The following is a 26,061-nucleotide window of genomic DNA, read 5'->3' on the forward strand; positions in this document are numbered from 1 at the left end:
TGTTAAACTCAGACCCATTGACTCAGACTTGAGCACTTGGACAAGGACTCGCCCACTAGGACTACTCATAGACTGGTGACTTTACCATTGGTGATTCGGATTCGACTCGGACTTAGCCATAAGGTCTCGTGACTCGACCTCAGGGGACTGGTGACTCGACTGAGACAAGAGGTTTAGTGACTCGACTACAAAACAGATAAGTAATGTTACTTTTGATTATTTTTATTGAAAACAATCAGTAACAAAAATAGCTAATTTGCAAAGAGCAATTTCTCAAGCTAAAATTTTGCTAGGACTGTCAGAGTGGTCTGAGTGGGGAGGGGAAAACTGAAAACTAGCTGTTATCGGCAGAGGTTTGTAACTCTTTCTTATTGGTCTATTAACTCATTTACCGCATGGTGAAATCACCATGGAAAGGCCCCAAAACAGGCAAATATTTCAGGCAGTCTTTTCAAACAGCTCTTACACTAAAAGGGAATAATAATTGTTTACAGTTTTACAGTATTATTCCAACCTCAGAATGTGGAAACATATACTGCTCCAAAAAATAAAGGGAACACTTAAACAACACAATGTAACTCCAAGTCAATCACACTTCTGTGAAATCAAACTGTCCACTTAGGAAGCAACACTGATTGACAATACATTTCACATGCTGTTGTGCAAATGGAATAGACAACAGGTGGAAATGATGGGCAATAAGCAAGACACCCCCAATAAAGGAGTGGTTCTGCAGGGGGTGACCACAGACCACTTCTCAGTTCCTATGCTTCCTGGCTGATGTTTTGGTCACTTTTGAATGCTGGCGGTGCTTTCACTCTAGTGGTAGCATGAGACGGTGTCTACAACCCACACAAGTGGCTCAGGTAGTGCAGCTCATCCAGGATGGCACATCATGCGAGCTGTGGCAAGAAGGTTTGCTGTGTCTGTCAGCGTAGTGTCCAGAGCATGGCGGCGCTACCAGGAGACAGGCCAGTACATCAGGAGACGTGGAGGAGGCCGTAGGAGGGCAACAACCCAGCAGCAGGACCGCTACCTCCGCCTTTGTGCAAGGAGGAGCAGGAGGAGCACTGCCAGAGCCCTGCAAAATGACCTCCAGCAGGCCACAAATGTGCATGTGTCTGCTCAAACGGTCAGAAACAGACTTCACGAGGGTGGTATGAGGGTCCGACGTCCACAGGTGGGGGTTGTGCTTACAGCCCAACACCGTGGAGGATGTTTGGCATTTGCCAGAGAACACCAAGATTGGCAAATTCGCCACTGGCGCCCTGTGCTCTTCACAGATGAAAGCAGGTTCACACTGAGCATGTGACAGACGTGACAGAGTCTGGAGACGCCATGGAGAACGTTCTGCTGCCTGCAACATCCTCCAGCATGACCGGTTTGGCGGTGGGTCAGTCATGGTGTGGGGTGGCATTTCTTTGGGGGGCCGCACAGCCCTCCATGTGCTCGCCAGAGGTAGCCTGACTGTCATTAGGTACCGAGATGAGATCCTCAGACCCCTTGTGAGACCATATGCTGGTGCGGTTGGCCCTGGGTTCCTCCTAATGCAAGACAATGCTAGACCTCATGTGGCTGGAGTGTGTCAGCAGTTCCTGCAAGAGGAAGGCATTGATGCTATGGACTGGCCCGCCCGTTCTCCAGACCTGAATCCAATTGAGCACATCTGGGACATCATGTCTCTCTCCATCCACCAACGCCACGTTGCACCACAGACTGTCCAGGAGTTGGCGGATGCTTTAGTCCAGGTCTGGGAGGAGATCCCTCAGGAGACCATCCGCCACCTCATCAGGAGCATGCCCAGGCGTTGTAGGGAGGTCATACAGGCACGTGGAGGCCACACACACTACTGAGCCTCATTTTGACTTGTTTTAAGGACATTACATCAAAGTTGGATCAGCCTGTAGTGTGGTTTTCCACTTTAATTTTGAGTGTGACTCCAAATCCAGACCTCCATGGGTTGATAAATTGGATTTCCATTGATTATTTTTCTGTGATTTTGTTGTCAGCACATTCAACTATGTAAAGAAAAAAGTATTTATCCTGTTAGGGCTAGGGGGCAGTATTGACACGGCTGGATAAAAAACATACCCGATTTAATCTGGTTACCACTCCTACCCAGTAACTAGAATATGCATATACTTATTACATATGGATAGAAAACACCCTACATTTTCTAAAACTGTTTGAATGGTGTCTGTGAGTATAACAGAACTCAAATGGCAGGTCAAAACCTGAGAGATTCCTTTACAGGAAGTGGCCTGTCTGACCATTTGTTGAACTTCTTTTCCATCTCTATCATTTACTAAGGATCTCTGCTCTAACGTGACACTTCCCACGTCGTCCATAGGCGCTCAGAGCCCGGGAAAAAACAGAATGTCGTCATTCCAGCCCCAGGCTGAAACACATTATCGCCTTTCTCAAGTGGCCGATCAAGGGACACGGGCTTATGCGCGTGACCCCGACCGCCCCCGCCTTTGGGATTTTTTCCTCTGTTTGCCGAAAAGGAGATTCCCTGTCGGAATATTATCGCTTTTCTACGAGAAAAGTGTCGTAAAAATTGATTTTAAACAGTGGTTGACATGCTTCGAAGTACGGTAATGGAATATTTAGAATTTTATTGTCACGAATTGCGCCATGCGCGTGACACTTCTTTACTATTTCGGATAGTGTCTGGAACGCACGAACAAAACGCCGCTATTCGGATATAACGATGGATTATTTTGGACCAAACCAACATTTGTTATTGAAATAGCAGTCCTGGGTGTGCATTCTGACGAAGACAACAAAAGGTAATCAAACTTTTATAATAGTAAATATGATTATGGTGAGTGCTAAACTTGCCGGGTGTCTAAATAGCGAGCCCGTGAAGCCTGGGCTATGTACTTAGAATATTGCAAAATGTGCTTTCACCAAAAAGCTATTTTAAAATCGGACATATCGAGTGCATAGAGGAGGTCTGTATCTATAATTCTTAAAATAATTGTTATGCTTTTTGTGAACGTTTATCGTGAGTAATTTAGTAAAATGTTAGCGAATTCCCCGGAAGTTTGCGGGGGGTATGCTAGTTCTGAACGTCACATGCTAATGTAAAAAGCTGGTTTTTGATATAAATATGAACTTGATTGAACAAAACATGCATGTATTGTATAACATAATGTCCTAGGGTTGTCATCTGATGAAGATCATCAAAGGTGAGTGCTGCATTTAGCTGTCTTCTGGGTTTTGGTGACATTATATGCTGGCTTGAAAAATGGTTGTCTGATTATTTCTGGCTTGGTACTCTGCTGACATAATCTAATGTTTTGCTTTCGTTGTAAAGCCTTTTTGAAATCGGACAGTGTGGTTAGATTAACGAGAGTCTTGTCTTTAAATGGCTGTAAAATAGTCATATGTTTGAGAAATTGAAGTAATAGGATTTTTAACGTTTTGAAAATCGCGCCACTGGATTACACTGGCTGTTACGTAGGTGGGACGAATTCGTCCCGCCTAGCCTAGAGAGGTTTTAATAAGATTATTTCTTTCATTCAGATCTAGGATGTGTTGTTTAAGTGTTCCCTTTATTTTTTTGAGCAGTGTATTTTCTGAACGTCACGCGCCGATGTAAAATGCTGTTTTTAGATATAAATATGAAGTTGATCGAACAAAAAATGCATGTATTGTGTAACATGATGTCCTAAGAGTGTCATCTGATTAAGATCGTCAAAGGTTAGTGCTGCATTTAGCTGTGTTTTGGGTATTTGTGATGCATGCTAGTTGCTTGGAAATGGCTGTGTGGTTATTTGTGTCTATGTACTCTCCTAACATAATCTAATGTTTTGCTTTCGCTGTAAAGCCTTTTGGAAATCGGACAACGTGGTTCGATTCAGGAGAAGTGTATCTATAAAATGGTGTAAAATAGTCCTATGTTTGAGAACTTTGAATTATGACATTTTGTGGTTTTAAATTTGGCGCTCTGATTTTTCACTGGCTGTTGAATAGTGTGGGACGATTTCATCCCACCTCCCCTAGAGAGGTTAAAGGCACAGTCAAGTTAGTGTATGTAAACTTCTGACCCACTGGAATTGTGATACAATGAATTATAAGTGAAATAATCTGTCTGTAAACAATTGTGGGAAAAATGACTGTGTCATGAACAAAGCAGATGTCCTAACCGACTGGCCAAAACAATAGTTTGTTAACAAGACATTTGTGAAGTGGTTGAAATGACTAACATAAGTGTATGTAAACTTCCGACTTCAACTGTATATATTTTTAATCCATTTTAGAATAAGGCTGTAACATAAAATGTGGAAAAAGTCAAGGGGTCTGAATACTTTCCGAATGCACTGCGTGTATGTGTGGTCTGTACTATAAGTTTCAGAGTGAGGCATGGCTGGTCTCTCCCTAGAGTGATATTTCTCTCATAGCACATCTCATCTCCTCCTGTAGGAAGATCAAGGTCACAGACAGATTTCTGTTCAGCAGCTACGCCCCAGTCACGAATCTAATGCATCACAGCTGCCACAGCTACAGTAGGTCAGCTATTATATAGTTGCAATGCACTGTGCTAGAGCTCCCATCAGCTCACACACGTCCCTTAGCATACATGTAATAGCTTGCTGGTCATGTTATGTTATACCACGCTGCGAACAAAGCGGTTCACTGAGACTCTCAACAGTAAAAGCAAAGATGGTTTAGTATGATGACATGTAGAAACTGCTTCCCCAATAGAAATCCCAGATCACGCTTGTAGGCGATGTCATGGCAACTGTAACGTAGACGCTGGGAGTCGAGAAGCAGGTGGTAAGTTTAATATAACAAAGAACATGGAACAATGCAAGGTTCATGTAATGATGGTTGCCAGGACCGGTGGTTAGTAATCCGGCTCCAGCTGCAGGACGATGCAGGTGCAGAGGGACGGCCCCAAGAACGAGTAGCAGGCCGGATGGCAAAGATGGAAATCAATCATCCAGAATGTCCTCCACCGTAACCCAACACCGCTCCTCTGGGCCGTACCCCTCCCAGTTCACTAGTTGCTGGAGCCGACCCCACGACGTCGGGAGTCCAGTAGGGATCTGACGGCATAGTCCAGGAGGGGGGCCGAGGCGTGCCGTGGGGGACAGCATCAACCAGGGGACCAGGAACCACCAGCCTGAGAAGGAAAACATGAAAAAGTGAGATCCTCCAGACCACTGCGGTGGTGGTCTGCCTGCTCCTTCTGACGGTGGACAGTGCGCTGGAGTCTCACATGAGTCTCGCTCCACACTTCTTCTGTGGGGCTGAACCAATTATCCACCGCACGAGTTTTGATCAAGCCCGAGGTCCACGGAGCCAGGGTAAGCTGAAAACCCAGAACACACTGGAACGAACGGAGTCAGCCCGGTGGAGGAGTGACTTAACGAATTCTGGGCGTACTCCGCCCATGGAAGGAATCGGGCCCACTCTCCCTGCCGGTCCTGGCAATGACTCCTCAGGAACCTCCCCAGCTCCTGGTTCATCCTCTCCACCTGCCCGTTAGAATGAGGCCTATACCTGGAAGTGGAGGCTGACCGTGACCCCGAGCTTCTCCATAAAGGCTCTCCATACTCTTGATGTGAATTGGGGGCCATGGTCAGAGACGATGTCCTCCGGAAGACCATAATGCCGGAAGACCTGATGGAATACTGCCTCAGCGACCTAGAGAGCAGTAGGAAGACCATAATGGATGAAGGGGATGAAACAACCTGAATTGGAAAATCTATCCACAACCACACAAGATGGCGCCGACAGAGATGTTCAGGTCCTTAGAAAACTATGCACTTATTTGTTTTTTTATTTATTATTTCTTACATTGTTAGCCCAGAAAATCTCAAGTGTTATTACATACAGCCGGGAAGAACTATAGGATATAAAAGCGATGTCAATTTACCATCATTACAACCAGGAATACGTCTTTCCCGAAGCGGATCCTTTGTTCGGATCTCCACCCTGGACATGCAATCTTATCCCAGAGGCCGACCCAAAACAACGCAGTCGCCGCAGGAGAGGCAGAGGGAGCGGCCTACTGGTCAGACTCAGAAGGCGAGTACACCATCCACCGCTTCCAAGCATATTACTCGCCAACATCCAATCTCTAGATAACAAGGTGGACGAAATTAGGGCACGAGTTGCCTTCCAGAGAGACATCAGAGAATGTTACAATCTCTGATTCACGGAAACATGGCTCACTCAGGATATGTTGTCAGAGTCGGTACAGCCACCCGGTTTCTTCACGCATCGCGCCGACAGAAACAAACATCTCTCTGGTAAGAAGGGTGGGGGTGTATGACTTATGATTAATGACTCATAGTGTAATCACAACAACATACAGGAACTGAAGTCCTTTTGTTCACCCGCCCTAGAATTCCTTACAATCAAATGCCGACCGCATTACCTTCCAAGAGAATTATTTTCGATTATAGTCACAGCCGTGTATAGCCCCAAACAGATCCCTCATCGGACCTGAAAGAATTTCACTGGACTCTATGTAAACTGGAAACCATACATCCTGTGGCTGCATTTATGTAGCTGGGGATTTTAACAAAGCTAACCTAAGAACCATACTTCCTAAATTCTATCAGCATATCGAATGTGCAACAAGAGCTGGTAGCTTTCTGGATCATTGCTGCTCGAATTTCCGCAATGCATACAAAGCCCTCCCCCGCCAAATCTGACCATGACTCCATTTTGCTGCTCCCAGCCTATAGACAGAAAACAAAACAGGAAACGCCCGTGCTCAGGTCAATAGAAAGCTGGTCTGACCAATCGGATTATAGAGACAAAGTAGTCGCAATTCAATGGCTCAAACACGAGACGTATGTGGCAGGGTCTACAGTCAATCACGGATTACAAAAAGAAAACCAGCCCCGTCGCTTTGCTCCCAGACAAATTAAACAATTTCTTTGTGCACTTTGAGGACAATACAGTGCCACTGACACAGCCTACTACCAAAGCCTGTGGGCTCTCCTTTTCCGTGGCCAATGTGAGTAAAACATTTAAACATTTTCAACCCTCGCAAGGCTGCCGGCCCAGACGGCATCCCTAGCCGCGTCCTCAGAGCATGCGCAGACCAGCTGGCTGGTGTGTTTAGGGACATATTCAACCAATCCCTATCCTAGTCTGTTGTCCCCACATGCATCAAGATGGCCACCATTATACCTGTTCCCAAGAAAGCTAAGGTTACTGAACTAAATGACTATCGCCCCATTGCACTCACTTCTGTCATCATGCAGTGCTTTGAGAGACTAGTCAAGGACCATATCATCTCCACCCTACCCGATTACGCTAGACCCACTCCAATTTGCTTACCGCCCCAATAGGTCCACTGACGACACAATCGCCATCACACTGCCCTATCCCATCTGGACAAGAGCAATACCTATGTAAGAACGCTGTTCATTGACTTCAGCTCAGCATTTAACCTGTCTGGGCTAGGGGGCAGTATTTTCACGGCCGGATAAAAAACGTACCCGATTTAAACTGGTTACTACTCTTTCCCAGAAACGAGAATATGCAAATTATTAGTAGATTTGGATAGAAAACACTCTGAAGTTTCTAAAACTGTTTGAATGGTGTCGGTGAGTATAACAGAACTCATATGGCAGGCAAAAACCTGAGAAAATTCCAAGCAGGAAGTGGCCTGTCTGCGAATTTGTAGTTCTCCCTTTGCTTCTCTATCGAAACTACAGTGCCCGTGGGGTTATATTGCACTTTCTAAGGCTTCCATTGGCTCTCTAAAGCATTCAGAAAGCGGATTGAGGCGTCTCCTGTCTCTGGGCAGATAACAGGAGCACAGTTTGTCAGTGGACTGCCTGGTGACTAAGAGATTGGAAATGCGCGTTCACCAGACCTCGCCATTTTTTCTCTTCTTTTTTGAATGAATACAGCATTGTCCGGTTGGAATATTATCGCTATTTTACGAGAAAAATACCATAAAAATGTATTTTAAACAGCGTTTGACATGCTTCTAAGTACGGTAATGGAACATTTTGAAATGTTTTGTCTCGAAATGCACTCGCGCGTTACCCTTTGGATAGTGACCTGAACGCACAAACAAAAGTAGGTATTTGCACATAACTATGGATTATTTGGAACAAAAACAACATTTGTTGTGGAAGTAGCAGTCCTGGGAGTGCATTCTGACGAAGAACAGCAAAGGTAATCCAATTTTTCTAGTACTAATTCTGAGTTTAGTGAGCCCCAAACTTGCCGGGTGTCAAATTAGCTAGCCGTGATGGCTGAGCTATGTACTCAGAATATTGCAAAATGTGTTTTCGCCGAAAAGCTATTTTAAAATCTGACATAGCGATTGCATAAAGGAGTTCTGTATCTATAATTCTTAAAATAATTGTTATGTATTTTGTCAACGTTTATCATGAGTAATTTAGTAAATTCACCGGAAGTTTTCGGTGGGAATACAATTTCTGAACATCACACGCCAATGTAAAAAGCTGTTTTTGGATATAAATATGAACTTGATTGAACAAAACATGCATGTATTGTATAACATAATGTCCTAGGAGTGTCATCTGATGAAGATCAAAGGTTAGTGCTGCATTTAGCTGTGTTTTGGGTTTTTGTGACATATATGCTTGCTTGAAAAATGGCTGTGTGGTTATTTGTGTCTATGTACTCTCCTAACATAATCTAATGTTTTGCTTTCGCTGTAAAGCCTTTTTGAAATCGGACAATGTGGTTAGATTAACGAGAGTCTTATCTTTCAAATGGTGTAAAATAGTTGTATGTTTGAAATATTGAAATTATAGCATTTGAGGTTTTTGTATTTCGCGCCACGCTCTTCCACTGGCTGTTGAATAGAGTGGGACGCTAACGTCCCACCTAGCCCATAGAGGTTAACACCATAGTACTCGCCAAACTCGTCATTAAGCTCGAGACCCTAGGTCTCAACTCCGCAACTAGGTCCTGGACTTTGACGGGCCGCCCCCAGGTGGTGAAGGTAGGAAACAACATCTCCACCCCGCTGATCCTCAACACTGGGGCCCCACAAGGGTGCGTTCTCAGCCCTCTCCTGTACTCCCTGTTCACCCATGACTGTGTGGCCATGCTCGCTTCCAACTCAATCATCAAGTTTGCAGACAACACTGCAGTGGTAGGCCTGATTACCAACAACGACGAGAGGCTACAGGGAGGAGGTGAGGGCCCTCGGAGTGTGGTGTCAGGAAAATAACCTCTCACTCAACATCAACAAAACAAAGGAGATGATCGTGGACTTCAGGAAACAGCAGAGGGAGCAACCCTGAACCGTAAAATTTGAAATGGTGGGGAGATCAGTGACAAAGTCAATGGATAGATGAGACCAGGAACACTGAGGCACGAGAAAAGTTTCCCTGCTGGAGCATGCCGGGGGGGGGGGGGGGGGGGATTTGGTTTGAGCACATACAGAACTGGAGTTGATGTAGCAAATAACGTCCTGCGCCAAGGTAGCCACCAATACTTCTCAGAGATAGATTGAGTAGTGCGATAAATACCTGGATGTCCAGCGACAACAGCTGTGTGCGCTCAGGTCAGCAGCAGATACCTTATCCCTGTGGGAACATAGATGGGCTCAGGAGGACAGGTAGTGGGTACGGGCTCCCTCTCCAGAGCCTGGTGAATGTCCACATCTACGTCCAAGATCACAGGGGCCACGACTCAAAAGGATGGGATTATGGGTGCATTCTGGACTGGACCCTCTCCCAAATCGTAAAGACAGGACAGGGCATTGGCTTTGGTGTTCTTTAAACCTGGGCGATAGGTCAGCGTGGAGTCAAATCTCGTAAAGAAAAGGGCCCACGTTGCTTGGCGCAGATACAGCCTCCACGCTGTCTGTATGTACTCCAGGTTCCGATGGTCAGTGAGGATGACGAATGGGTCCTTGTCGCCCTCCAGCTAGTGTCTAATGCCAACTTCACCGCCAGGAGCTTTCGATCGCCAATATTGTAATTCCTGTCTGAAGGGGACAGTTTCATTAAGAGTAACCTTTTTGTAGATTACCTTGTCGTTGAGACAGGACAACCCCCACGCCCACCTATGAAGCGTCCACCTCCACCACAAAGGGTATTGTGGGATCTGGTCATTTGAGCAATGGGGCAGAGGTGAAACGTCCCTTCAGTAGGCGGAAGGCCTCATCAGATGCTGGACTCCACATCAACCTACGGGGACAACAATTGAGGTGAGAGGAATGGCAATGGAGATAAAGTTCCTGATGAAACGGCGGTAGAAGTTGGCAAACCCCAAAAACCATTGTAACCCCTTTATGGTAGTTGGGACTGGCCATGACCTCACAGCATCTACCTTCTTGACGTCCATCTTTGGTAGCCTAGGAAGGAGACAGCCTCCCGATGAAACTGGCACTTCTCATCCTTGACAAACAAACAGTTGGTTAGCCAGGAGGCGTTCCAGGACAACTTGGATGTGAGCGATGTGATCCTCCAAGGTAGCCGAGTAGACCTGGATGTTATCGATATACACGACAACCTGGCCTCCGAACATGTCCGGGAACACCTTGTTGACGAATGCCTGGAACACCGACAGAAAACTGTCTAAGTCAAATGGCATCCCCAAGTACTCGTAGTGACTAGACATCGTGCTAAAGGCTGCCTTCCATTCATCCCCCTCCCGGATGTGGATGAGATTGTATGCACCATTAGGTCCAATTTGGTAAAGAACCGGGCCCCGTGGAGCTGTTCGATGGCTGCCGGCACCAACGGGAGGGTAACGGTACTTGGTGGTGATCTCATTGACTCATCTGTAATCAATACATGGACGTAACCCTGCATCCTTCTTGGCCACGAAGAAGAAGCCTGCAGACGCAGGAGAAGTGGACGAACGGATGAAACCTTGTTGAGCGCCTCATGGATGTACTCCTCAATGGCCTTGGTTTCAGCCACCGACAGAGGGTAGATGCGTCTGCAAAGGGGCACAGAGCCTGCAAGCAGGTCGATGGCACAGTCCCAGGGGCGATGAGGGAGACAGGTGGCGCGGGTTTTGGAAAATACCTCCCGCAGGTCCTGGTATACCTCCGGGATGTTGGGCTGAAGGACAACCACATGACTCTCAACCAACGTGCAACCATAGGGGACAGGAAAGCAAGTCCTCCAGCTCGCTTTCCTCTCGCCTCTATCTCGTTGTCCTTTCTACCACAGTGTAACAGCCAGGGAGGGAGAGAAGCGATGAGTCCCGACGCTCCCGAAGTAGGTTATCCAGACGGATGGCTATCTTGAGGAGTGCGTCCAAGGAGAGGTTGTCGTCTCGACAGGCCAGTTCCGTCTGGACCTTCTCACATAGTCCTCTTCTGAATAGCGTATGAAGCGCCGGCTCATTCCATCCGCTGGATGCTGCTACTGTCCGGAAGGTGAGCGCGTACTCGGCAGCAGTCTGGTCCTCCTGCCGTCGTTGGAGTAGGCGCTCACTCCCCTCTCTGTACTGGATGATCGAAGATACCACTGAACAGAGCCATGAAGCCTCATACGAATCCAGACGGCCGTGGCCCTTTCCAACGCCCGCCCAGTCAGCAGAGAAATAACCGTGGCAACCTTGGACCTCTTGATGGTGGGGGCTCTCATCTGGTGCGCAAAATAGAGGGAGCACTGGAGTAGGATGCCACGGCATTTAGATGGGGTGCCGTCATATTAGCCGGGAAGGACAAATAGGCGTCTTTGACCTAGGTGGGTTACTGAATGGACTGGTGTGCTGGCTCGACTGGTGGTAGAGTATCCTCCGCTAGTTGAAGGCAACGCTTCTCGGGTATTTTCCGAGACGTTGAACACTGCAAAGAACCTCTTCCATAGCCGTCCCCAGTTGCACCAGCTGGTCGTAGTGTTGACGAAGTAGTTATCCCTGCTCGTCGACTGTCTGGGAGATGTTCTGATTTCCTGCAGCTTCCATTTTGTGAGGCTGTATTCTGTAAAGTAGACGCTGGGAGTTGAGAAGCAGGTGGTAAATTTAATACACCAAAAAAACGATACAATATAGGAGTAGCATACTGACATGAAACACAGAAATAATAATGCCTGGGGAAAAAACCTAAGGGAGTGCCAGATAAAGGGGAGGTAATGAGTGAGGTAATGGAGTCCAGGTGTGCCTCATGATGAAGCGCAGGTGCGCGTAATGATTGATGCTAGGTGCGTATAATGATTGATGCCAGGACCGGTGGTTAGTAAACCTGCGACGTCGAACGCCGGAGGGGAGAGGCGGGAGTAGACATGACCACGAGGTTGGCTAGCTAAACTCATGCGCATAAATATGTAAATCAGGTCTAACGGTCATCTCGCGACAAACTGCGCATGTGCATGCCGTCAAATTAAAAAGGCACTTTGATAAAAAAATTGTTTTTTTTTACAAAAATAAAAACGTGTCAGTATGTCACTTTCACTAGGTTGGAGTAATAACATGTCCAGCTACTAAGACTTTGGCTCAAATCTAGGTTGTGCCTTTAGACTGTGAAAAAATTAACAACTTAGGAAGAATTGTTTACTTTTCTAACTCCAAACCCCGGTCTGGTCTGCTGTGTCTACTTCCTATTCCTTCCCGTAAGTCTCGCAATGATGGGCCTCTGGGTTTAGAAACTGTGGTAAAAGCATCAGTGTGCGAATGAGTAGATGACTACTGCTCTCTGCTAGCAAGCCAACAAAATTACACAGGAATTATGCAGGCAATAAACAGCCACTTTCACAAATGAGTGAGTAACCACTTCCGCTTGACTGATTCTAATTATCACCACAGGCACAACAACAACAAAAAACTCTCAACCATCTGAAATCTGTGCTGACTGTAATGGCAATGAATCTTCAGTTAAAGTGTCAGCAAAAATTACCCTTAGGGCCATCCTAAAATGACCACCTGATGAGGCTATGGGATGATATCACAGGTGCAAGCTAAGCAAAGCAACATCTTAAACAATGAAATGTTCTCTTACATTCTCCAGTGATGCACATAACTGCTCTCTCCTGCCACCTCCTGGAAGTTGAAGCTGCCACAGTTCACGCTCTGTACTACAGTAGTACTGACTGGCTGTAGATGCTCCCACAGTAACGCTGTCTGCACAGAAAACCCCTATTTCTCTGGTTGATATCATCACTTTAATCCAAACTAGTACTGAGGATTACAGGTTTATCCTGAGCTGAGCGGATCAGAGGAATGAATGCTACTTAGTGGATTAACACACACACACACACAGACACACACACACACACACAGGATGAAAAATTCATAAACAGCATTTAAATATACTGATGTATTGGATTCCATGTTTCTGACGGCTGTATCACTTATCCAATTTTATTTACAAATTAAAGAGATACTTCGGGATTTTGGCAATGAGGCTCTTTATCTACTCCCCAGGGTCAGATGAACTAGTGGATACCATTTTTATGTCACTGTGTCTAGTATGAAGGAAGTTAGGTTTATTTTTGCAAGCCAATGCTTACTAGCGTTAGTGCAATGACTGGAAGTCTATGGGTATCTGCAAGCATGCCAAAATCCCAACGCATCCCTTTAAGTACATAATGAATGAGAACTTAAATTCCACCTGTACTTTTTCCAAATATGGGAAATTGGAATGGGGCTGGGGCAGGGACAGGATGACCTAAAATAATTAGAACAAACTGCTGATGCAATGGCTTGGTTCCATTAAGGGAATTAGGTATTTTGTGGAACAATTCACCATGATGTCCACTGAGCTACACATGAACTCGAGCCAAGGACACAATTACCAAACTACCAGCAACAAATGACTTCTGTTCTCCATAGAATGTATGAGTGTTCAGTTCTGGGCCGGGTCTCACCTGCACTGTGCCAAAGTCAACGGTCTCATAGTGGAAGTGGGCACACTCAGCCAGCCTGGGAAAATGACCTCTGGGGAACGTCAGCCTGTAATACAGCAGCATCACCTCATCAGTATTCTACTGGGTGATACACTGAGGTGCAGAGAGAGCGAAAGAGAGAGAAAAGAGAAGGAGAGAAAAGGGAGAGGAAGAAAAGAGGAGAGCGACAGAGCAGAGAGAGAAAGAGAGGAGAGAGAAAGAGGAGAGAGGAGAGAAAGGAGAAAGAGCGGAGAGAAAGAAGAAAGAGCGGAGAGAAAGAAGAAAGAGCGGAGAGAAAGAGCGCAGAGAGCAGAAAGAAAGAGAAGAGAAAGAACGGAGAGAGTGGAGGGAAAGAGGAGAGAAAGAAAGAGCGAAGAGAGAGCGGCGAGAGAAAGAACAGAAAGAGAAAAAGAGGAGAGAAGAAGAAAAAGAGAAGAAAGAAGAAAGAGAAGAGAAGGAGGAGAATGAGAGAAAGAGCAAAGAAAGAGAAAAAGAGCAAAGAAAGAGAGCGAGAAAGAAAGAGAGAAAGTAGAGAAGAGAAAGAAGAGAGAAGGAAAGGAGAAAAGGAGATAAAAAAGAGCAAAGAGCGCAAGAGAAGACAGAAAGAGCGGAGAGAAAGAAAGAGCAGAGAGAGGAGAGAAAGAACGAGAGCGAGAAAGAGGAGAGAAAGGGGAGAGAGAGAAGGAAAGAAGAAAAAGAGAAAGGAAAGAACGGAGAAAGAGGGGAGAAGAGAGAAAAGAGCAGAGAAAAAGGAGAGAAGGAGCGAGAGAGAAGGAGAGAGAAAGGAGAGAAAGAGCGAAAGGGATGAGAAAGATGAGAAAGAGAGGAGAGAAAGAGTGAAAGAAAAGAGAAAGATGAGAAAGAGGAGAGAGAGAAAGAGCGGAGAGCAAGAAAGAGCGAAAGAAGGAGAGAGAGAGAAGGAAAGAAGAGAAAGGAAGAAAGAAAGAAAGAAAGAAAAAAGAGAAAGAAAACGGAGAAAGAGGGGAGAAAGAGCAAAAGAGGAGAGCAAGAGGAGAGAAGGAGCAAGAGAGGAGAGAAGGAGCGAGCGAAAGAGGAGAGAGCGAGCGAAAGAGAGAGCGAGTGAAGAGAGCGAGCGAAAGAGAAAGGGGGAAAGAGAAAGAGGAGAGAAGTAGAGAGAAAGAGGAGAGAAAGAGAAAGAGGAGAGAGAAAGGAGAGAGGAGAGAGAAAGGAGAGGAGAGAAAGAGAGAGGAGAGAAAGAGAGAGGAGAGAGAAAGGAGAGAGGAGAGAGAAAGGAGAGAGGAGAGAGAAAGGAGAGGAGAGAAAGAGAGAGGAGAGAAAGAGAGAGAAAGGAGAGGAGAGAAAGAGAGAAAGAGAGAGGAGAGAAAGAGAGAGAAAGGAGAGAGAGAGAAAGGAGAGAGCAGAGAAAGACGGCAGGAAACAAGAGAAGGGGGAGATAGTAACGTGAAAGAGAGAGAGTGGATAGAGAGAGTGAGATAGCAAGTTGACCAGTCAGTCTCTGCCCGGCCCATCAATTTACTGCCCTGGTTTAGAGGCCCATTTTACAGCCCATAATAGCCTGTTTCCGTGGGGACAGGAGCACCTACTTCTTCACGTTTTTGACCTTCATGCTGGCTGTGCTGACGCAGGAATGCAGGGTGGGCTCAGGCTCGGCAGGAAGCTCTGTGAGCTCATCATTCCGTACCTGCCAATCAACACACAATATCTGCCAATCAACACACACAAAACTCAACATTCCTGAAGTGTAAACCAATTACAAGATGGTCAAACCCATACTAGCAGTATCTATAAGACTACATAGTAGTAGAGTTAAGAGACTGCTATTCCCAGGTTACAGTGCTCTTATCAGACCTCATCTAGCAATACAAGACTGTACCATGGCAGTTGTGCTCCCTTGTGGGGACTTATCTGTTGGAGTAGTACTCTTGTATGGATCAGGCTGGTTCTTGTCTTCATCTGGTGTAATACACAGTGACATGGCCCTACACAGGCAGAGGGAGGGAAGGACCGACAGAGTCAGGAAGAATCCGAATCCATAAATACATTACATTTGACATACTTTAAAATAAATAAAAATGTCCATGGGTTCCACCAGAGGGAGCCAGCGAGAGAGACCGATGTATTCACATTATGTTTGGGGATCGAATCAAATCAAACTGTGGTATTTACATCCTTGTTATTCTGGTGGTAACAAATAACTGCACACAGTCTCAAATGGCTACTGACTGGTACAGAAAGCTCCAGAGAGGAGTATAGCCTAGCCTACATACAGTAAAACACATCCTGGGCCCACCAGGGATTGCCTCACAAAACCTGCAGCTGAAATCTGAGTCAGTGTGCTAGGCAGAGGAAGAAAAGTCTTTTCAGCCCAACTTTTCTCAGGTACAATGAAGAAGAGTGGATCCCTGAGATTTCTCCTTCCTTCCTGGGCTCAGACATGAGATCTGCTGATAAAGACAAGAACACTGGCACTGAAAGAATGAACTCGTCTCATCTGCTGGAGATCTGTGATTAAATTATCCTATCTAGGCCTGGTTGTTTTTCAGAATACTTACAGTAGATAGAGAAGATATCATGTGTGTCATCACAACCCTTTACAATGGGATGATATAGTATAGCCATCTCTAATGTCTTTAGAATTCCTCTCGCCATCACTCTCTTCCTCCCTGTCAATCTCTCACAAACACATAACACATGCCCGTACAATCACCCACACACACACCCTCAACATGTCTCCTTTGCATTTATGGGTGTGATATCTGCAGAGTCCTGGTCAGTTGACATAGAACTGGTTCTGTGTGGCGCGTGAGAGAGTAACTCACCCCTCAAGGACGTCACCACTTCCTGGTTTTCCCTGGGGTCCTGAGGCAGCATTCCCGATCACCGCGGCAACCCCACAGCCAGCCTCCATCATACTGCAACAGTCGAGAGAGATAGAGAGACTTAGCTGGGAAGCTGCCAGACATGAACCCACTCTTAGCTGCAGCTTGCTCTCTCTAGAATCACTTCACGCCTTTTAACAAATGAATGGTTAATGAGTCTACAGTAAGAAAGGCATTCAGTAAACAAGTAAATACCCACTTCTTACATACTAAAATTGTTTCATTCAAACAGGTAATATTGAAAAAAATATTTTTAAAACGATATGGAATCCATCCATACTGCAGGCGGAGTAAAGCACTGGGACTTGAATGACTGTGTTTGGAATGGTCCTGAAAGGCAGAAACAAACTCTTCATGAGGAGTGTTGTGAAGAGAGTGTTGTGACAGCCCCCATGAGGAGTGTTGTGACAGCACCCATGATCCATCATCCCTAATTCAGCTCTTTATATACAGTCAACAAATAAAAGGAATGCTCTGACAGAGCAAAACAAAACACCTCCACACAGCCTTCCAAATCTTTCCATAACTAGCCCTCATGAAAGGCAACGCTGGGAGCTGAACTAACATCTGGTGGGATATTTGGCAAACACTGTGCAGTGGTAACCAACCAACCCTGGTCCTGGAGTGCTGCAATATGTGCATTGTGCACTCAAAGTACCTCGGTTCTACACCTCAGCATTAAAACTCCCCAGCCAACCAATACTGAGGTAGTAAAGCAGGAGTTTTCCTCTTCTCCAATCAGAAGCTGTAATGATGACCATAGGAGACGTTTGGAGTAAGGAGTAGTAGCTAAATAGATACATCAGGCCAGCCATTACATTACAGGGTAGTATTTTCCCCAAGCAAGCAGGCAGAGGGAGGCAGCCCATTGGCCCATAGCCACAGAGTGGTGCTCACTGATGACAGAGTTCCACACAGCCCTCTGACTCAGCAATGTGACCAGCCAGAGACCCAGGCCAAACCAGACCCACTCCACACGCACAGATCTACTATATTCCACTGTACTCTCACTTCATCTTTCCAATGGCGGCTGTAGCCTTGCTATAGGATCTCCTATCAAATCAAATGTATTTATATAGCCCTTCTTACATCAGCTGATATCTCAAAGTGCTGTACAGAAACCCAGCCTAAAACCCCAAGCAATGCAGGTGTAGAAGCACGGTGGCTAGGAAAAACTCCCTAGAAAAGGCCAAAACCTAGGAAGAAACCTAGAGAGGAACCAGGCTATGAGGGGTGGCCAGTCCTCTGCTGGCTGTGCCGGGTGGAGATAACAGAACATGGCCAAACATTATGTGACAATTCTCTTCAAGGTTAGGAGAGTTCGTACACAAATTAAGCGGGAGACCGACACAAAATCACACCAGAGAGAGTTATTTCCAACAGGGCAGCACCTGAATGTTTGTTTCTCCAGCCTGGACCGTTCTGGGCTGCAGGCGTATTCGAGGATAGCAGGGTTCGGTACACAAATCAGGTTCTCGATAGATCGCTCATATACGTGGGTCGGCCCCACCTTGCAAGCGTTCCCCTTGCTTCTGTGGATTGAAGTTTCTCTCTCTTTGGGTCAGACATTTTGTGCTTTGTAGTTCCTTATCTGGCCAACCCTTAATGAGAGGGCAGAGCCCGTTTATTAGTTCTGCCCTCACATATCTGCCATGTATTACTCGGCCCCCTTCTTTGCCACAATTATTACAACAAATATCTATCTAATGAGAGAGGATAGCATGATGACACACAAAAAAACTATCAACAATTTATGTGAAGTCCCAAAGCTGTCCTGAATCTCTCCAGGGATAGGCTACATGATTTTAAAGATGAACTAAGTAATACAACAGTTTGCATGTACAGAATGTTTTTACCATTCAGTATAGTCTGGCACTCTGTCACCCATCAGAATGTGTGGTCCAACTTTCTGTTCCTCCAGTAATCTTTTCAAAAGCTCTGTAGGCGACTGCATTGCATTTATTCTATTATCAAATGTAACATGCCTGACCTTGATGATTGTTCAGAATGGAGAATGTTTCTTCTCAGATAAGGGCATCCTGTGCTTCACTTTGCTGCGTTGCAGATACACTCAGCACCGCCTTATGGCAACATGACAAGGTACATACATTCATTTATCCATTAAATATCGATAACATGGCAAAGCTATACAGTTTAATGAGGACACAGATGTTTTCTGACATGTTAGCCAATGCCTTACATTTTGTGTCCCCCAAATGGCACCCTATTCCCTACATAATGCACTTATTTTGACCAGAGCTAAAAAAGTAGTGCACTATATAGGGATAGGGTGTAATTTGGGACATTATCCTTACCCCACTTATCTGTCAGTCATGCCAGACTGATAGTAAAGCCATCATCCTGCAATGTACAGTAGCGGTAGCTACAAGATATCTTGTTCACCACTTGAAGGAAGTTCTCCATTTCTGCTGCCAGGAGAGAGAAACAGTGCTGATCTGTCTTTGACGACTCTGGCCTACATGGTATTCTAGGAAAACTAGGGCAGCCTACGCAATTCTGCATGCCATTTATGAAACCTGTATTACAATTCATGGGCTGGTGTGATGAATTGATGCCCACAAGAATTCTTTAAGCTTAGTTGACATACACTACAGTTCAAAAGTTTAGGGTGACTTAGAAATTTCCTTGTTTTTGAAAGAAAAGCACATTTTTTTGTCCATTAAAATAACATCAAATTGATCAGAAATATAGTGTAGATATTGTTGATGTTGTAAATGACTATTGTAGCTGGAAACGGCAGATTTTTTATGGAATATCTACATAAGCGTACAGAGGCCCATTACTCCTGTGTTCCAATGGCACGTTGTGTTAGCTAATCCAAGTTTATCATTTTAAAAGGCTAATAGATCATTAGAAAACCCTTTTGCAACTTTGTTAGCACATCTGAAACCTGTTGTTCTGATTAAAAAAGCAATACAACCAGCCTTCTTTAGACTAGTTGAGTATCTGGAGCATTAGCATTTGTGAGTTTGATTACAGGCTCAAAATGGCCAGAAACAAAGAACTTTCTTCTGAAACGCGTCAGTCTATTCTTGTTCTGAGAAATGAAGGCTATTCCATGCAAGAACCTGCCAAGAAACTGAAGATCTGGTACAACGCTGTGTACTACTTTCTTCACAGAACAACGCAAACTGGCTTTAACCAGAATAGAAAGAGTGGGAGGCCCCGATGCACAACTGAGCAAGAGGACAAGTACATTAGCGTGTCTAGTTTGAGAAACAGACGTCTCACAAGTCCTCAACTGGCAGCTTCATTAAATAGTACCGCAAAACACCAGTCTCAATGTCAACAGTGAAGAGGCGACTCTGGGATGCTGGCCTTCTAGGCAGCGTTCCTCTGTCCAGTGTCTGTTCTCTTGCCCTTCATAATCTTTTCTTGTTATTGGCCAGTCTGAGATATGGCTTTTTCTTTGCAACTCTGCCTAGATATAATTTACAAAGATTCTACCTTTTTATTTTTTCAAAATGATTGGTTTCTTATAAATTTGTATATTTGAGTTTAACCATAATATTTGGTGTAATATTTGTTCTTTTTTTTTTCTGGTGGATTAAAATGTAATTGCAACCAACTTTCTATGGCTTGTTTTAAAAATAGCGATATTTTTGGAGATCATTTCATTTTCAAATAACCAAAAGTAAGAGGTTGTAATCTGTTTAAAGGGAAAAGGACCATTCTTGAACAGGGGTTGAAACATTCTTACTAATCTGCTAGAGAACTAGTTAATATTTAAATATAACGTTTGTATGACTGAAGCCTTTAGTGAGAGGTCTAATGCTTTAATATTTAATCATTCCCGCCCTCCGAATTCATATTCATTATATAAATGGGCCCGTTTCATTTTGTCAGGCTTGACAATCCAAATAAAATTAAATATTTTGCTCATATAATTTAAAAAACAAGTCGCTAGGTGTAGGCAATGCCATAAGCAAATAAGTAAACTGGGATATGACTAAAGGGGGGATTTTTCCACAAATAGACAGGTATTTTCCTTTCCACGGTAGCAAGAACTTATCTATTTTTGCTAACTTTCTATGAAAATGCATTGAAATTAGATGATTTCTTTCTTTCGAGATATGAATATCGAGTATGTCCTTATCATCGTCAGACCATTTTAATTGGTAAACTGTACGGTAATGGAAAAGTTGTATATTTTAGTGATCCAATACGTAATATAGTAAATTTAGCATAATTTGGTTGTAATCTAGAGAGGGTAGAAAAAGTAGATAATCTATGAAGCTGTGGAAGGATCCAAATGGTGGATTTAAAAGAAAACATGAATCATCAGCGTACAAAGACACCTTTGTTTTTAAGCCCTGTATTTCTAGGCCCTTGATATAAATTGTTGGATCTGATTTTAATAGCTAACATTTCGATGGCCATAATAAATAGATATGCCGACAGTGGACAACCTTATTTTACTCCAACAGTTTAATACTTTCTGAGAAGTAGCCATTATTTACTATTTTAAAACCTAGGGTTACTATACATAACTTTAACCCATTGTATGGAGATTCTCCAAAATATAACTATGCCAGGCATTTATATATAAATTCCTGTCGTACTTTATCAAAAGCCTTTTCAAAGTCAGCTACGAATACCAGGCCTTGTTTCCCCGATTTTTCATAGTGTTTAAATGTTTCCAATACTTGTCTTATTATCTCCAATGTATTGTCCATGTAAAAAACCTGTCTGATTAGGATTAATAATATCCAACAATTTTTTAAAAATTATTTCCCGGATTTAAAAGGCTTTAATTGTATCAAGAACTTTCTCCTCTAATTTGGCCTTAACATAAGTCTTTCTGTACAGCTGTTAATTTTACAGTATTAATAGGACAAAAATCCTTACAAGTTCGTGGAGATGGAGACTGACTCGTTGTTGGGTGGCTTTTGACAATTTCTTTGGACTCCTCATGTTTTACTCAGTGCCTTGGTTTCCATCCAACTGATGACAGATTTCATGTGAATATTTAAAAAAATCTGCATAAAGAAAAATGGGTGCATTTTCCCACCAGGGGTGTTTCCACCAAACTGGTGACATGGTTGATGCTTGACTGCATCGACCAGAATTGTCACCAGAATAAGACCCTCAATATTTATTGGAAATGAGCATCAAGCTCATCACTTTCACCACCCTGTGAAGTTCATTATAACTTATTTAATCTGTAGCCTAATCAAGTGCATGGTTTGCCGAATCGTAGCAGGAGGACCACACCATATCATTGCGTAACTCCAAATTTACTTCGATATGATGGTTATTACTAGAGATGCACGATATATCGGAATCGGCTGATATTAGCTAAAAATGCCAACATCGGTTTCGGCCCGATTTCTAGTTTAACGAAGATGTTATAAACCGATGTCAAAGCTACTGTGCATACCTATATAACATAGGTAAAATTTGGCGCTACACATACAACACAGCATTCCTAACCTAGCCCACAATGTCTGCTGTGTTGATCGAGCAGTCAACAAGTCGAGCAGTCATTTTAAAGAGAAAGAACATTTTAGCGAGACAACTCAAAGGCCAAATCCATTAAAGCCAAGATAATGGAATTCATTGCCCTTGACAATCAACCGTACTCTGTCGTGGGCGATGTTGGCTTTCGCCGACTGGTCGAGCATCGGTACACACTACTAAGCGCGCTATTTTTCAGATGTTGCCCTACCGAAGTTACACAGTAATAGCGTTACTGCTATTAGCTTCACAACATACATACATACATACATACATACATACTATGGAACGCCGTTTGGGTCTTTGCGTGTCAAAAAAGATACAGTAGCACTGTCAAAGCTGTACAAAAAAGTCTGTAAACAAGCAAACACCGGCCACGAACGATGCGTTTACAATACAGCATTGGTAATAAAGCATCATTTGTTCGACCGCAACTTCTGGGGTAGCTAGTTTTAGCTTGGTACCTAGCTAGTACCAATACAAACAATGACCAGTAGAAACTGCAGTCATTTTCATTATTCTTAGCAATGATTTAGGAATCCTTGTGAGTAAGTATTAGCTAGGTTGCCACTTGTTGTTCGCCAACTGAAATTGAACTTCAGTTCATGAAAATAAATAGCTAGTCAGCTACTTAACCCTGTTTCCCAAAGATAACGTTATAAGCAGCCAGCTAGCTTCATCTGGCTAGTGAGGCGCGACCAGACCACGTTGTGTTGTGAAGCTAGCCACAATAAGGATTAGGCACAATAATGGAATTTGCAGTTTGGCGTCAAAATAAAAGTAGGTCATTGACAGTGATGCAAATTAATACAAAGAGTAGAATTATGCCATACTTGTATTTTGAAGGCTAACCCTTATTGTGGCTAGCTTCATATAGATGGGACCAACCACCATAATCAAATAAGAACTGTCTTATAAATTAGGGTTATTTTAGATGTTGACACCTAGCTATATAGTTAGCTAGCTAACTAACAATAGCTACTGAAACAGACTGTCGTTTTGCTATGTTTTTGGGGAAGAACATTGTTTGCATCCATGAGCTAGCTAGCTTTTTTATGACCAGCACTGTAGGTGTGCAAAACAACTTTACCAGCATCATAGCATAAGTATCGATGAATCGTTGTGACATATGAAATACAAGTGTAAGTGTAATAACTACGTAAAAATTTAATGAACGCGTTAAATTCTTATGTGACGTGCAATCATATTTCGGGTCCTGAATGGTCAAATAGCGTTATTTGATACGTCAAATGGTGTTATTTGATGTGTATCTTTTTTGACACACGCAAAGACCCAAACGGCGTTCCATAGAAATCCTGGTTGAGAATGAAACGACTGAACAAATGAACAACGAAACAGCACAGCAAGTAAGTGAAAGAAATAGGTTTTGATTATGTTTTACTGGTAATGGGGACATATGTAAATTCCAACAAAATAGCCTTTTGGTCAGTGTGGTGTGTGTGTGTAACCTTTATTTAACTAGGCAAGTCAGTTAAGAACAAATTCTTATTTACAATGACGGCCCGGACGACGCTGGGCCAATTGTGCGCCGCCCTATGGGACTCACAATCACGTCCGGATGTGATACAGCCTGGATTCGAACCAGGAACTGTAGCGATGCCTCTTGCACTGAGATGCAGTGCCTTAGACCGCTGAGTCCATGTGTCTGTTTTAACTATACTAGAATGCTTAAAAGGCCACTCAAATTTTAAGTATTGGGTTTTTTGGCAAGGAAAATATTGAACATCGGTATCAGCCAAAAATGTCATATGGGTGCATCACTAGTTAGTACATTGGATTTGGAAAGTACATTTTGTTACGTTACAGCCTTATTCAAAATGTATTAAATTGTTTTACTCAGTCTACACACACACAATACCTCATAATGACAAAGCGAAAACAGGGTTTTAGAAATGTTTGCACATTTTTATTAATACCTTATTTACATAGGTATTCAGACCCTTTGCTATGAGACTCGAAATTGAGCTCAGGTGCATCCTGTTTCTATTGATCATCCTTGAAATGTTTCTACAACTTGGAGTCCACCTGTGGTCAATTATATTGACTGGACGTGTAAAAACAGGTTTAGAAAACTGAAATACCACATTTACATAAGTATTAAGATCCTTTACTCAGTACTTTGCTGAAGCACCTTTGGCAGCTATTACAGCCTCGAGTCCTCTCGGATATGACGCTACCTGCTTGGAACACCTGTATTTGGGGATTTCTCCCATTCTTCTCTGCAGATCCTCTCAAGCTCTGTCAGGTTGGATGGGGAGCGTCACTGCACAGCTATTGTCATTGTCTTTCCAGAGATGGTCGATTGGGTTCAAGTCCGGGCTCTGGACATTGAGACTTGTCCAGAAGCCACTCCTGCGTTGTCTTGGCTGTGTGCTTAGGGTTGCTGTCCTGTTGGAAGGTGAACCTTCACCCCAGTCTGAGGTCCTGAGCACTCTGGAGCAGGTTTTCATCAAGGATCTCTGTACTTTGCTCCGTCCATCTTTTCCTTGATCCTGACTTGTCTCCCAGTCCCTGAAAAACATCCCCACAGCATGATGCTGCCACCACGCTTCACCGTAGGGATGGTGCCAGGTTTCCTCCAGATGTGACGCTTGGCATTCAATCCAAAGAGTTCAATCAGACCAGAGAATCTTGTTTCTCATTCTCAGAGTCCTTTAGGTATCTTTTAGCAAACTTTGCGGACTGTCATGTACCTTTTACTGAGGAGTGCCTTCCATCTGGCCACTCTACCATAAAGGCCTGATTGGTGAAGTGCTGCAGAGATTGCTGTCCTTCTGGAAGGTTCTCCCATCTCCATAGAAGAACTCTTGAGCTCTGTCAGAGTGACCATCGGGTTCTTGGTCACCTCACTGACCCTTCTCTCCCGATTGCTAAGTTTGGCCGGGCGGACAGCTCTAGGAAGAGTCTTGGTGGTTCCAAACTTCTTCTATTTAAGAATGATGGAGGCCACTGTGTTCTTGGGGACCTTCAATGCTTCAGAAATATTTTATTACCCTTCCCCAGATCAGTGCCAACACAATCCTGTCTTGGAGCTCTAAGGACAATTCCTTGGACCTCATGGTTTGGTTTTTGCTCTGACATGCACTGTCAACTGTGGAACCTTATATAGACAGATGTGCCTTTCCAAATCATGTCCAATCAATTTAATTTACCACAGGTGGACTCCAATCAAGTTGTAGAAACATCTCAAAGATGATCAATGGAAACAGGATGCTCCGGAGTTCAATTTCAAGTCTCATTGCAAAGTGTCTGAATACTTACGTAAATAAGATGTTTTTTTTCATATACATTTGCAAACATTTCTATAAACTTGTTTTTGATTTGTCATTAATGGGTATTGTGTGTAGATTGATGAGGGAAATGTTTTATTGAATCCATTTTAGAGTAAGGCTGTAACGTAAAAAAATGTGGAAAACGTCAAGTGGTCTATATACTTTGCGAATGCACTGTATATCAATATCTGCACATAAAGGAGTTTCCAATTATACAATATATATATATTTTTTTTAATTCACCTTTATTTAACCAGGTAGGCAAGTTGAGAACAAGTTCTCATTTACAACTGCGACCTGGCCAAGATAAAGCAAAGCAGTGCGACACAAACAACAGAGTTACACATGGAATAAACAAACGTACAGTCAATAACACAATAGAAAAATCTATATACAGTGTGTGCAAATAAAGTACAATTAGGGAGGTAAGGCAATAAATAGGCCAAAGTGGCGAAATAATTACAATTTAGCAATTAAACACTGGAGTGATAGATGAGCAGAAGATGAATGTGCAAATAGAGATACTGGGGTGCAAAGGAGCAAAAAGAAATCATAATAATAAAGGAAATGAGGTAATTGGGTGGGCTATTTACAGATGGGCTATGTACAGGTGCAATGATCTGTAAG

At 43.8% G+C, this 26,061-nt stretch overlaps 1 protein-coding gene across 2 annotated transcripts in view; it reads right to left on the bottom strand.

Annotated features, from left to right (window-relative positions):
* LOC106613022 (rho GTPase-activating protein 32) overlaps nucleotides 1–26,061 on the bottom strand; it is a 47,085-nt gene that overhangs the window by 17,575 nt on the left and 3,449 nt on the right. For both annotated transcript variants that reach the window (XM_014214853.3, XM_014214852.3), the window contains exons 2-5: nucleotides 16,604–16,696; nucleotides 15,658–15,763; nucleotides 15,368–15,465; nucleotides 13,785–13,869 (exon numbers count right to left, since the gene is read on the bottom strand). In XM_014214853.3, the coding sequence (XP_014070328.3) occupies nucleotides 13,785–13,869; nucleotides 15,368–15,465; nucleotides 15,658–15,763; nucleotides 16,604–16,695 (381 nt within the window). In that variant the 5' untranslated portion in view covers nucleotide 16,696. The remainder of the gene's footprint in view (nucleotides 1–13,784; nucleotides 13,870–15,367; nucleotides 15,466–15,657; nucleotides 15,764–16,603; nucleotides 16,697–26,061) is intronic.

Source organism: Salmo salar, chromosome 09 (genome assembly GCF_965601325.2).
Source record: "Salmo salar chromosome 09, fSalSal1, whole genome shotgun sequence".
Classification (NCBI taxonomy): Eukaryota; Metazoa; Chordata; class Actinopteri; order Salmoniformes; family Salmonidae; genus Salmo; species Salmo salar.